Genomic DNA, 13,197 nt, shown 5'->3' on the forward strand with positions numbered 1-13,197 from the left:
CTCAGATGTTGCATCTCCACAAAGCTGTAAATAAGAAAGCCGCAGGTTGATCTCACGGCTGGTGGAATCTCATAATTGACGCCCGAGGCTGCGTGCCCATGGCCGAGCCCAGCATCCTCCAAGCCTGACTCTCGCTGTCCGGAATGTGAGGATCCTGAACCAAGTGGTGTCAGTCTCCCGGGAATTTGCACTTTATGGAAGGCAAATGCGAGCTGTTGTCTAAAAGGGAGGAGGCAGGGTCAGTGTCCTCCAATGCCTGATGGTCCCGGGCAGGTGCTTCGGGTGCTGCCCTGCTCGCTTCACTGATGTAGTCGGCCCCAGCACCACCCAAAACAGCATGACAGGGAGCAGTGGCCCTGCTGGACTCCAGCCAACCTTTAAAACCTCAAATCCAGGCTGGGCATGGTGGCTCATGCTTGTAATCCCAGCACTTTGGGAGGCTGAGGTGGGTGGATCACCTGAAGTCGGGAGTTTGAGACCAGATTGACCAACATGGTGAAACCCCGTCTCTACTAAAAATACAAAATTAGCTCGGCGTGGTGGCGCATGCCTGTAATCCCAGCTACTCTGGAGGCTGAGGCAGGAGAATCGCTTGAACCCGGGAGGCAGAGGTTGCTGTGAGCTGAGATCGCACCATTGCACTATAGCCTGGGCAACAAGAGTGAAACTCCATCTCAAAAAAAGAAGAAGAAAAAAAACCCACAACTCCAGTCTCAGGAGCCACCATTTCATCGTAAGATGTCACAGTGACTGTTTTCAGGAAGGCAGGGGGTAGCTGTGTGGCTCCGTGAGTCCCTCCGCTCTGTGATTCCCAGGAACAGTCCTGTGTCCAGACAGCGAGTGTCACAGAAGCGGCCCACGGGGGAGGCCAGCGAGTGAGTCACAGAAATGGGGCAAACACAATTAAACCTTTCTTGCTTCCTTCTGGAACGGCCACTGTTGGAAAGTCTTTGTTAAATCACTTTATTATGCAGAGTTGTGCTCTCTGACCCTCCCCCCGATGCAGGGCCAGTGGGGGAGATGCCAGCGTCAGATTAGCTGGGGCACCGCCTGTGACAGCGAGGCATCCGCGGTGATCTGGGCGCCTGGGGGTCACTGAGCTCTGTTTATAAACCGGGTGTTCAAGTGCATCTGTGATGTATTCAGAAAATAGCACAGCCCTGCAAGGGATCACAGCAAACCCCCCAGTCCGCCGTCCACCCGAGAGACACCTGCGTGTTTGCCCCTTGGAGTCTTCCAGTTGCACCGTGAAATCTCACTGGGCTAGAAATTCCAGCCTCCCGCTACAGCCTCTGGGAATCTTGTGTTTGTGCAGCAGACAGTCCTCTTGGAAGGATTTTCAGAGCAAACAAAGTCACCGTCCATCGTCAAGCTTTCACATCTCTCCAGGGTTGCAGGAGGAGAGGGCCGAGGCTGGGCTTCCTTCCTCATGGCCTCTGCGTCCAGTCTCACCTGCCCGCTGACTTTGTCTCCTCTCTGCGGCTGGCGTGGAACAGCCCTGCATCCAAGGTACCTCTGTCCTGGCTGCTCTCTGGGCTGCTGCCTGCTCAGCGGGGGACACAGCAGCCGGTGGGTGGGGCCAGGACCTTGACCCGGCTCTGCGCGCTGCTCTCTCCCTGGGGAAGGCCTTCCTGAGAAAGATGGATAGGGACCACTGGCTGCTTTTTGGAAATTAATTAACTCTGTTTTGGGGGCAGTTCTGTGTTCACAGGGAAATTGAGCAGAGTACAGAGTTTCCATACACCCCTCAGCAGCCCCCACCCAGGGCCCCATGGGTGACAGCAGGTGGCACTGCAGCCACGCGTTGTCAGGAGCTGGACGCTGGGGCCCCTTTGCAACGTCTGTGAGTTCGCAGGAGTGCAGTGCCAGGGACCTCAGTGCAGCGTCCAAGCAGGTGCCGGGGTCGGCAGCCAGGTCCTCTCATTCCTTTCCTGTGCGAATTTGTGCCTTTTCCCTTTTGCTCTTGGTAGCCTGGTTTGAGGTTTGTTAATTTTATTGATCTCTCAAGGAATTTGCCGTTGGCTTTGATTTTTACCTATTGGTTTCCGATCTGACTTCTGTTTTCTGTTCTTGGGCTCTGGGTTTAGTTTACTCATTTTTCTCAGTCTCCCAGCTCTAAGCTCAGGTCAGCGTTCAGATCTCCCTTCTGCTCTAAGCTCAGGTCAGCATTCAGATCTCCCTTCTGCTCTAAGCTCAGGTCAGCGTTCAGATCTCCCTTCTGCTCTAGTCTGTGCGGCCGGCACTCCAGATTCCCTTCCACCCCGAGCACTGCTCCCGCTGCATCCCACTGATTTTGATGAGTAACACTTTCATTTCTGTTTATTCCGGAACATTTTAAAATTTGTCTTGTGTTCTCTGATCCGTGTGTTATTTAGAACCATGTTGTTTAACCTCTAAACGTTTAGGATTCTCCAGCCTGCGCCGGCACCTGCAGATTTACTCACTGGCTTTTTTGGCAGGAGAAAGGGCCTTCCAGGGGTGGGTTTTGTTTGTTCCCACTCCTGAATCAGCAGAAGACGGAAGCACACAAGTCAGCCGGTCGGGAGGGATTCACGCTGCAGGAACAGGAGCAGCCTTAGGACCTGATGGTGCCCAGCCAGGTGCCCCTGGACCCGGCCAGGAGCCGGGAGAGCACACGGGGGCCGCACAGCCTGCTGCCAGGGGCTGGGAGAGCACGCGGGGGCCGCACAGCCTGCTGCTGGGTACCAGGACCCCCCCATGCAGTCGTGACTCTTCCTGAAGCTCCCGAACATGAATAGAGCTGCCTCCGTCTGCACAGCCTTGCAAATCTGAATGCTTCTGTCCTGAGGGAGTTTGCGCCCGGCATTTGAGAACGGGGATGAAGCGGTGGGGATTCTTGGTTATTCTTGGGTCAGGCACTTTCTCCTGTCTTTGGTGGTCAGGCCACTCCTTTACCCCATGGATAGCCACGGATAGCAGGCCCGCTGCCAGGTGGTGAGGACCACAGGCGGATACTCCACTCAGCTCTGAGCTCTGATGGGTGCGGGAAGAGGAGCTGTGGTCTTGGTGGGATCTTTGTTGTCATTTTAGGTACCTGCTTTCCCCGCCCACAGTGCTGGCATGGGGTACGTGCCCACCTCCCTGGCCCGACATCCTTGTGGCCCCTCAGGACCTGCTCTGGGGCTGCAGCCACAGGGCGGGAAGGCCACACCCAACCTCCGGGCCCCAGAGTCTCAGGACAGCAGTGGAGGCCCCACCTCCCACACCCGCCTGGGCAGCACAGACCCTGTTCCGTTCCCCCTGTGAGCGCTGGGTCAAGGGTGGGCGTGCCGTGGGGCGTGGTGTCAAGTGTGGGCGTGCCGTGGGACGTGGTGTCAAGTGTGGGGGTGCTGTGGGACATGGTGTCAGTGTGGGGGTGCCGTGGGGTGTGGTGTCAGTGTGGGGGACGTGGCGTCAAGTGTGAGGGTGCCGTGGAGTGTGGTGTCAGTGTGGGGGTGTCGTGGGTCTGCACCGACATGGTGTCAAGTGTGGGGGTACCGTGGGACATGGCGTCAAGTGTGGGGGTGTCGTGGGACGTGGTGTCAAGTGTGGGGGTGCCGTGGGGTGTGGTGTTAAGTGTGGGGGTGCCGTGGGGCATGGTGTCAAGTGTGTGGGGATGCCGTGGGGTGTGGTGTTAAGTGTGGGGCTGCCGTGGGGCGTGGTGTCAGTGTGGGGGTGCCGTGGGGCGTGGTGTTAAGTGTGGGGGTGCCGTGGGGCATGGTGTCAAGTGTGGGGGTGCCGTGGGACATGGTGTCAAGTGTGTGGGGATGCCATGGGGTGTGGTGTCAGTGTGGGGGTGCCGTGGGGCATGGTGTTAAGTGTGGGGGTGCCATGGGGTATGGTGTCAAGTGTGGGGGTGCCGTGGGACGTGGCGTTAAGTGTGGGGGTGCCGTGGGGCATGGCGTTAAGTGTGGGGGTGCCATGGGACGTTCCGTCAAGTGTGGGGGTACCGTGGGACGTGGTGTCAAGTGAGGGGTGCCGTGGGACGTGGTGTCACTGTGGGGGTGCCCTGGAACGTGGCGTCAAGTGTGGGGGTGTCGTGGGACATGGTGTCAAGTGTGGGGGTGCCGTGGGGCATGGTGTTAAGTGTGGGGGTGCCATGGGGCTGCACCGACGTGGTGTCAAGTGAGGGCTGAAGAGCTTTATGTTCACTCTCTGACCAGGGGCTTCGGGGTGTGCAGGTGGCCCCACAGCACGGGAGCCTGGCAGGGCCACAGGCGAGCAGCCCACACGCTGACACTGGGGCCATCCCCCTGGGCGGCCCTCGGGCACTCAGGACTCTTTGCAGACACCCTCATGCCTGGGTCCCGCACACACAGTTAAATGCCGGCTTGGGGGCAGTGGGGAGGGACAGCAGGGCACCCCCGGCAGGGCAGCCCACGCCCACAATGCAGGCATCCCGAGAGTTCATAAGCAAGGGTTTCAGAAGGTGGGGAGGCCGAGGTTGTGGCAAAGTCATAAATCGGTACATGGAGGCCGTACGTCGGTTTGACCTGAGAAGGCAGACATCACAACGTGTGGCCCACGGGTCGGATATAGAGCGTTTTTGATTTGCGATTGGTTAAGGAGGAGAAGCTTTGTCCAAACAATTGAGATCAGCAGAAAAGAATGTTGGCTCTGGCCCACGGGCATGACCTCCCCGGCCCCTGAGGAAGAAATTCAGAATAGAGCCGGGTTCAGGGTTCGGGCCTGTGATCCCCCCTGCATTTGTGGTCTGTGTTGGTAGATCTGTTTGGTGAGGGTCTCAGTTTTTGAAAAACAATTTAGGAACATATGTTAAGATGCTATTTTTAACCTGTGTAGGGAATAAATATCTCCTAATTTTTTGGCTATTATTTTATTATTTATTTTGCTTATTAGGTGATTTACCTCTCAAGGCTGGCAAGGTGTCTGGAATATTTTTGAAGGAACTCTAAGGTTTTTTAATCATTTAGGTGGGTGGGGCCTAAGCGGGGTCCCTGCTCCATCCGAGGTTCTGCACCAGGTCACATGCTGCAGGGGTGCCGTCGGTTCTGCCATCCACGTCTTAGCGCCAGGCATTCTGCCCGTCCATCCCGCCCTCCCACAGGCAGGGACAAGCCCTGCGGAACAGGCCTTGGCCTCCACGGAGCCTCAGGAGCTGGAGCTCAGGGCCGGGCCAGGCAGAGCCCCTGAAGCATGGATGAGTCTGTGTTTATCCCATCCATTCAGTGCCATTCAGGCTGGAGCAAATACAGGGACAGTGTTACACACAGGTAGGCACACATAGCCGCACACACACACAGGCGGTGCACACACAGGCAGACATGCACACACAGTCGCATGTACAGACAGGCGGACAAACACATACACAGGTGGACACACACAGCCACGTGCACAGACAGGCAGACACAGTTGCACACACACACAGAAGGACATGCACACAGCCACACACAGACAGGCAGACACACAGCCGTGTGCACACAGATGGACATGCACACACAGTCACACGCCCACACAGACACATAGCCACATGCACAGAGAGGCAGACACACACAGACGAACATGCACACACAGGCGAACATGCACACAGCTGCACACAGGTGGACACGTACACACAAGCTGATACACACAGTCACATGCACACACAGGTGGACATACAGTCGCATGCACATAGGTGGACACAGCCACACACACAGATAGACACACAGTTGCACGCACACAGGCAGACACACAGCCACACACACAGGTGGACACACAGCTACACACAGGCGGACACGCACACAGCAGCAGCACAGATGGACACACATAGTCGCATACATGCATAGGCAGACACACATACACACAGTTGCACGCACACAGGTAGACACACAGCCACACACACAGGAGGACACATAGCTGCACACACACACAGCAGCACAGATGGACACACACACAGCCAGATGCACAGATGGACACAGGCGGACACACACACAAGTGGACATGCACACAAAGCAGCCTGCTCACACAGGTGGACTCACACAGGTGGACACACACAGCCGCACACACAAACCGCATGCACACACAGGCAGACAGACACACAGTTGTACGCACAGACAGGTGGACACACACCCACAGTCGTGCACACAGACAGGTGGACAGACACACAGCAGCACACAGAGACAGACGGATCTAGAGAGACAGGTGGACCCGCACGGCAGCCTTGCTGTCTGTTCTGCTAGAAGCCCCCGTGAGCCTTGCTCTCTGTGTGAGTCTTGCCCTCTGTGTGAGCCTTGCCCTCTGCGTGAGCCTTGCCCTCTGCGTGAGTCTTGCTCCCTGTGTGAGTCTTGCCCTCTGTGTGAGTCTTGCTCCCTGTGTGAGTCTTGCCCTCTGTGTGAGTCTTGCTCCCTGTGTGAGTCTTCCCCTCTGTGTGAGTCTTGCTCCCTGTGTGAGTCCTCCCCTCTGTGTGAGTCTTCCACTCTGTGTGAGTCTTGCTCCCTGTGTGAGTCTTGCCCTCTGTGTGAGTCTTGCTCCCTGTGTGAGTCTTCCCTTCTGTATGAGTCTTGCTCCCTGTGTGATTCTTGCCCTCTGTGTGACTCTTGCTCCCTGTGTGAGTCTTCCCCTCTATGTGAGTCTTGCTCCCTGTGTGTCTTCCCCTCTGTGTGAGTCTTGCTCCCTGTGTGAGTCTTGCCCTCTGTGTGAGTCTTCCCCTCTGTGTGAGCCTTCCCCTCTGTGTGAGCCTTCCCCTCTGTGTGAGTCTTGCTCCCTGTGTGAGTCTTGCCCTCTGTGTGAGTCTTCCCCTCTGTGTGAGCCTTCCCCTCTGTGTGAGCCTTCCCCTCTATGTGAGCCTTGCTCCCTGTGTGAGTCTTGCCCTCTGTGTGAGTCTTCCCCTCTGTGTGAGTCTTGCCCTCTGCGGAGTCTTGCCCTCTGCGGAGTCTTGCCCTCTGCGGAGTCTTGCCCTCTGCGTGAGTCTTGCCCTCTGTGTGAGTCTTGCCCTCTGTGTGAGTCTTGCTCTCTGTGTGAGTCTTGCCCTCTGTGTGAGTTTTGCTCTCTCCTGCAGGCCTCCATCCGGCCTCGCCCGAGGGGAGGTAAAGGCAGTGGCCCCTGCTCGGGAGACAGCTGTGCTTCCCCTCTGCTTTGTCCTGACAGACACACATGAGCAGCCTGCAGCGTCACGCCTTTGGGGGTCAGCTTCACTGAATGGCTGTCTCCCACACGATTAGACCCCTCACTTCTGAGGCAGCGACCTGGTCTCAGCAGAGCCGAAAGCCTGGGCAGCCACATGGCGCCGAATGGTCAGGCGGGCAGCTCTCCTGGAGGAAGGCCACAGCTGGGACTCTGCGTCCCAGGGGTGGGGTGGTTGGTTGGACGTGCCCATCGGCCAGGGCAGGGCAGAGCCGCCTGCTCCCTTTGTCCTCTAGGCTTTCCCTGGGCTGCGCGGCCCTGGTGGCCTGTGGGAGCAGCGCCACAGCCTCTGCCACCCCGTCCTCATGCCTTGCAGGGCAAAGTGCACCTGGAGCTGCAGCTGAGCGAGGTCATCACAGACACTGGGGTCGTCTGCCACAAGCTCGCCACACGGTAAGACACGTCCTCACCAGGGACTGAGCGCGCAGCGAGTGGCACATCTGGCTCCCGAGGAGCACACAGGGGTTTTCAAACCAACGCACAAGAATTTCCAGAGCCGGTGGCTCCCCAGAATGACACTGTTTAGAGGTTCTGGCCCTCCAAGGATGACGCTGTTTTAGAGGTCTTGAACCCCCAGGATGATGCTGTTTTAGAGGTTCCGGCCCCACAAGATGACAGTTTTAGATGTCCTGGCCGCCCAGGATGACGCTGTTTTAGAGATTCTGGCCACCAGGATGATGCTGTTTTAGAGGTGCTGGCCCCCTAGGATGATGCTGTTTTAGGGGTCTCGGCCCCCAGGATGATGCTGTTTTAGAAGTTCTGGCCCCTCTCCAGGATGATGCTGTTTTAGGGGTCCTGGCCCCCAGGATGACACTATTTTAGAGATTCCGGCCCCCCAGGATGATGCTCTTTTAGACGTCCTGGCCCCCAGGATGACACTGTTTTAGAGGTCCTGGCCCCAGGATGACACTGTTTTAGAGGTTCTGGCTCCCAGATGACGCTGTTTTAGAGGTTCTGGCCCCCAGGATGATGCTGTTTTAGGGGTCTTGGCCCCCAGGATGACGCTGTTTTAGAGGTCCTGGCCGCCCAGGACGATGCTGTTTTAGAGGTTCTGGCCCCAGGATGACGCTGTTTTAGAGGTTCTGGCCCCAGGATGATGCTGTTTTAGAGGCTGTGGCCCCCCAGGATGATGCTGTTTTAGGGGTCTTGGCCCCCAGGATGACATTATTTTAGAGGTCCTGGCCCCAGGATGATGCTGTTTTAGAAGTTCTGGTTCCCCTCCAGGATGACGCTGTTTTAGAGGTTCTGGCCCCAGGATGATACTGTTTTAGAGGTTCTGGCCCCCCAGGATGATACTGTTTTAGAGGTTCTGGCCCCCCAGGATGATGCTGTTTTAGGGGTCTTGGCCCCCAGGATGATGCTGTTTTAGAGGTCCTGGCCGCAAGATGATGCTGTTGGTCCTGGCCATGGGATGATGCTGTTTTAGAAGTTCTGGCCCCCCTCCAGGATGATGCTGTTTTAGGGGTCCTGGCCCCCAGGATGACGCCGTTTTAGAGATTCTGGCCCCCCAGGATGATGCTCTTTTAGACGTCCTGGCCTCCAGGATGACACTGTTTTAGAGGTCCTGGTCCCAGGATGACACTGTTTTAGAGGTTCTGGCTCCCAGATGACACTGTTTTAGAGGTCCTGGCTCCAGGATGACGCTGTTTTAGGGGTCTTGGCCCCCAGGATGATGCTGTTTTAGTAGTTCTGGTCCCCCTCCAGGATGACGCAGTTTTAGAGGTTCTGACCCCCCAGGATGATGCTGTTTTAGGGGTCTTGGCCCCCAGGATGATGCAGTTTTAGAGGTTCTGACCCCCCAGGATGATGCTGTTTTAGGGGTCTTGGCCCCCAGGATGACGCTGTTTTAGAGGTCCTGGCCCCAGGATGATGCTGTTTTAGAAGTTCTGGTCCCCCTCCAGGATGACACTGTTTTAGGGTCCTGGCTCCCAGGATGACGCTGATTTAGAGGTTCTGGCTCCCAGATGACACCGTTTCAGAGGTTCTGGCTCACAGATGATGCTGTTTTAGGGGTCCTGGCTCCCAGGATGACGCTGTTTTAGAGATTCTGGTCCCCCAGGATGATGCTCTTTTAGACGTCCTGGCCCCCAGGATGACACTGTTTTGGAGGTCCTGGCTCCCAGATGACGCTGTTTTAGGGGTCCTGTCTCCCAGATGATGCTGTTTTAGGGGCCCTGGCCCCCAGGATGGTGCTGTTTTAGGGGTCCTGCCCCCCACCCCCCCAATGACACTGCTTTAGATGTCCTGTCACACACTCCCGGCGTCCTCGCTAAAGCACATGCTCACCTTAGAGGTGTTGTTTTGGGCTTTTGCAAATGGCCAGCGTGATTCAGCATCACACCGAGGCAGAGTGGCTGGTGTGGCCCTCCCTGTCTTCCAGTGAGGAAACTGCATCTCACAGCTTGAACTCAGGCCTCCTGCCCAACCCAGAGCTGTCTCACCATTTGCCCGGGTGTCCGCGTGCCCTCCTGATGCCGTCTCTGCTTCTCTCCTCAGCATCGTCGAGTGCCAGGGTCTCCCCATCGTGAACGGACAGTGTGACCCCTACGCCACCGTGACGCTGGCAGGACCCTTCAGGCAAGTTGCCTCACACCTCAGGTTTCTGTTCTGGTCCTGGGGGGCTAGGTTCCAGCTCTGAAATCATGAGACCACTGCCTCATTTGGGAGGAGGCAGGAGGTTGTGCTTTGAGGTAGAATATGAAGTTTTACTTCCTTTTGTTTTCTTTATTGCTCTAAAATTGCTTTGTAGAAAATGAAGGCTTCGTGCCCTTCACGCTGGGTATTTTTGGCTCAGTAAAGGTTCCTGATTTGCATACCATCTGGAATTGGAGACCAGCAGAAATATTTATAAAATAAATAAAGGCAATAAGTGACTTGTGCATTTGAGAGCTCAGTTTTACGACTGAGAGACTTGGAATCAGCAGCGTTGCTTTAATCTCAATCCTTTCTCTCTCGATAACAGATCAGAAGCAAAGAAGACGAAAGTGAAGAGGAAGACCAACAACCCCCAGTTCGATGAAGTGTTTTATTTTGAGGTTGGTATCTTCGTGGGTCAACGTCAAGTGGAAACTCTGCACCTGAGACACGTTGGCAGAAAGTCTGGATCAGAACGATCTCGGTCTCTTCCCTCTGGAAGGAACTTCCAGAGAGGAGCCAGCCCCGCAGGCCGGCCCTGGGTTCCCTCCAGAGAGAAGCCAGCCCAGCCATGGAAGTTCCTTCCAGAGAAGAGCAAACCCGGCCGGCTGGCCGGTCCGCCCTGGGATCAGAACGATCTCCATTTCTTCCCTCTGGAAGTTCTTTCCAGAGAGGAGCGAGCCCCGCCGGCCGGCCCTGGGTTCCTTCCAGAGAGGACTGAGCCCAGCCAGCCAGCCCTGGGGATTGGACCCGTGGCCCCAGGACCTTTCCCTCCTCTCCCGAGAGAGAAAGGCCATTCGTTATCTCCCTAACTGGCCCAGATTTGAGTTAAAAGATGACAGATTAATGCTTTCCAAATTACCAGGACCTTGGGGGTTTTTGTTTTTTTGGCTGCTCCGCCCAGGCATCCCTGAGCAGGCGGAAGACTTGTTCCAGTGGAAATAGGCAGGGTTTTGAAACAAAGGGGAAAGGATTCAGACACAGAGATCCTCTCAGATCATGAAGCACCAAAATCCGTGAAAAGGAGGGTACAAGGGTGCCCCTGGTGGAGTGGGACCCGCCGCGCGGTTTTGGGACAGCTGCATCTCGTGGAGTGAGGGCCTGCCATGTGGCTGGTGCAATTTTGGGACAGCTGCATCTCGTGGAGTGAGGACCTGCCATGTGGCCGGCGCGGTTTGGAAACGGCTATGTGCAGGGCCTTTAGGCAGATGCTCTTCCCATCCACAGATGTTCCCCTGCACAGGCCCTGGAGATGTGAGGATGGATGAGGCCTCTGTGGCAAGAGCATGGCCAGTCACGCCTGAGGGGTCGGGCGGGCTCCCCTGAGCCATGATGGCTGAGTGGGGCTCGATGCATGCAGCTCTCAGGGGACCGTAGGAGAGTGGACCTACCGGTCAGTGGGTCCTGACTGAGCAGGACCCACTGGCACTGCTGAGGCTCAAAAGGGCCCCACAGGCAGAGGTGGGAGCTTGGTGTCCGAAGCCAGAGCCAGGTTTTCAGGGCCACTGTGAGGAGGGCTTTGGAGGTGGAATCTTTTCTCTGTCTCAAATGGAAGCCTCACTTATAGACAGGCAGAGAAGATGGTTTTGCCAGAGTGAGGGAAGGCAGGGAGCTGCCAGGCTCCCAGGGGCCGGGTGGGCCCTGTTGGTGGTGCAGGACCTGCACCATCCTGCAGCATGGACCGAGTTCCAGGTGGCAGCTCCCCCCACCTCGGTTGCTGGCTCGGCTGCCACACACAGAGCTGTCATACACACAGTGGGGTAGAGCTCGCCCACTGCCCGGCCACACACGGGTGCTCATCACACTTGCAGTGTTCTCACACCGTTTCTACCGTGTGCACTCCTGTTTCACTCTGTAAAGACGTGGGTCTCAGCCTACTCGAGCAATTTAGTGACCACAGACAGTCTGAAAACCATGGTCTGCATCACCACCTGTGGGGCTCCAGGGAAGGCCCGGACCTCGCTGACCGCTGCTATGTGGGACATGCGGGGCCCTGCTCTTTGGGCTCTGTGACCTTTCACTCCATCTCCACCCCTTCCTTAGCAGCCACGGACCTCTTTCACCAGAACCCTGTCTCTTTCGGCTTCAGCTGCTTCTGACCCAGCTGGAGGCCTAGCCCCAGGGAGGGAGCGTGTCCCCCGCAGGGTGTGATCAGACAGCCACCTACTGGGAGCAGACCCAGGAAAACAGATGTTCCGTTTCCATGGGAAGCAGCATCTGTACCATTTTCTTCCAGTAGACACATTAAGGCCCTTTAACTCTCTAAATGAGATTAAATAATCTCATAAATTTGGTAGGAGCTGCCTTCATTCACTCAACAGATGTGTCAGGTGCCAGCACCATGCTGATCATCAGCTGGTGATAAGATGTGGGAGAAAACAGAGGAGTCCGAGGCCACCACACCAGGCCAGCGTGGTAGGGATGCAAACAGACAAGCCCCTACAATAGCTCCCGACCTGCCCTGCAGAGATGGTGTGAGGCAGGGGCACTGAGGGCTTCCTGGAGGAGACATTGCCTGACCTGCTCTGCAGAGAGGGCGTGAGGCAGGGGAGCCGGGGGCTTCCTGGAGGAGGCATTGCCTGACCTGCTCTGCAGAGAGGGCGTGAGGCAGGGGCACCGGGGGCTTCCTGGAGGAGGCATTGCCTGACCTGCTCTGCAGAGAGGGCGTGAGGCAGGGACATGAGGGGCTTCCTGGAGGAGGCATTGCCTGACCTGCTCTGCAGACAGGGCGTGAGGCAGGGGAGCTGGGGGCTTCCTGGAGGAGGCATTGCCTGACCTGCTCTGCAGAGAGGGCGTGAGGCAGGGGAGCCGGGGGCTTCCTGGAGGAGGCATTGCCTGACCTGCTCTGCAGACAGGGCGTGAGGCAGGGACACCAGGGGCTTCCTGGAGGAGGCATTGCCTGACCTGCCCTGCAGAGAGGGCGTGAGGCAGGGGAGCCAGGGGCTTCCTGGAGGAGGCATTGCCTGACCTGCTCTGCAGAGAGGGCGTGAGGCAGGGCAGCCGGGGGCTTCCTGGAGGAGGCATTGCCTGACCTGCTCTGCAGAGAGGGCATGAGGCAGGGACACCAGGGGCCTCCTGGAGGAGGCATTGCCTGACCTGCTCTGCAGACAGGACATGAGGCAGGGGCACCAGGGGCTTCCTGGAGGAGGCATTGCCTGACCTGCTCTGCAGACAGGGTGTGAGGCAGGGGAGCCGGGGTCTTCCTGGAGGAGGCATTGCCTGACCTGAGTTTCATGACATGGGGAGGTTGGGGGGAAGCAAATTTGAGGACAGTGGTGTATAGGTCGGGAAGGAGGAGGCATCAGCAGCCCTCAACCCGAAGCAGAGAACTGCCCCTGCGTGATCTTCACCTCAGTTTACCAATCAGGAAGTGCAAGCTCAGAGGTTAGGCAGTTTTAGCAACATGATTTTGGTGTCAAGCCCTACATCAGAACTTAGAGC

At 57.0% G+C, this 13,197-nt stretch overlaps 1 protein-coding gene across 1 annotated transcript in view; it reads left to right on the top strand.

The window, feature by feature from the left end:
• Positions 1-13,197, top strand: part of LOC100444490 (ras GTPase-activating protein 3-like) — a 122,990-nt gene that overhangs the window by 74,476 nt on the left and 35,317 nt on the right. Inside the window, 3 exon segments of the mRNA XM_063717203.1 lie at positions 7,439-7,515; positions 9,619-9,699; positions 10,085-10,157. Of these exon segments, the coding sequence (XP_063573273.1) occupies positions 7,439-7,515; positions 9,619-9,699; positions 10,085-10,157 (231 nt within the window).

The sequence above is a fragment of the Pongo abelii genome, chromosome 18, assembly GCF_028885655.2.
Source record: "Pongo abelii isolate AG06213 chromosome 18, NHGRI_mPonAbe1-v2.0_pri, whole genome shotgun sequence".
Taxonomy (NCBI): domain Eukaryota; kingdom Metazoa; phylum Chordata; class Mammalia; order Primates; family Hominidae; genus Pongo; species Pongo abelii.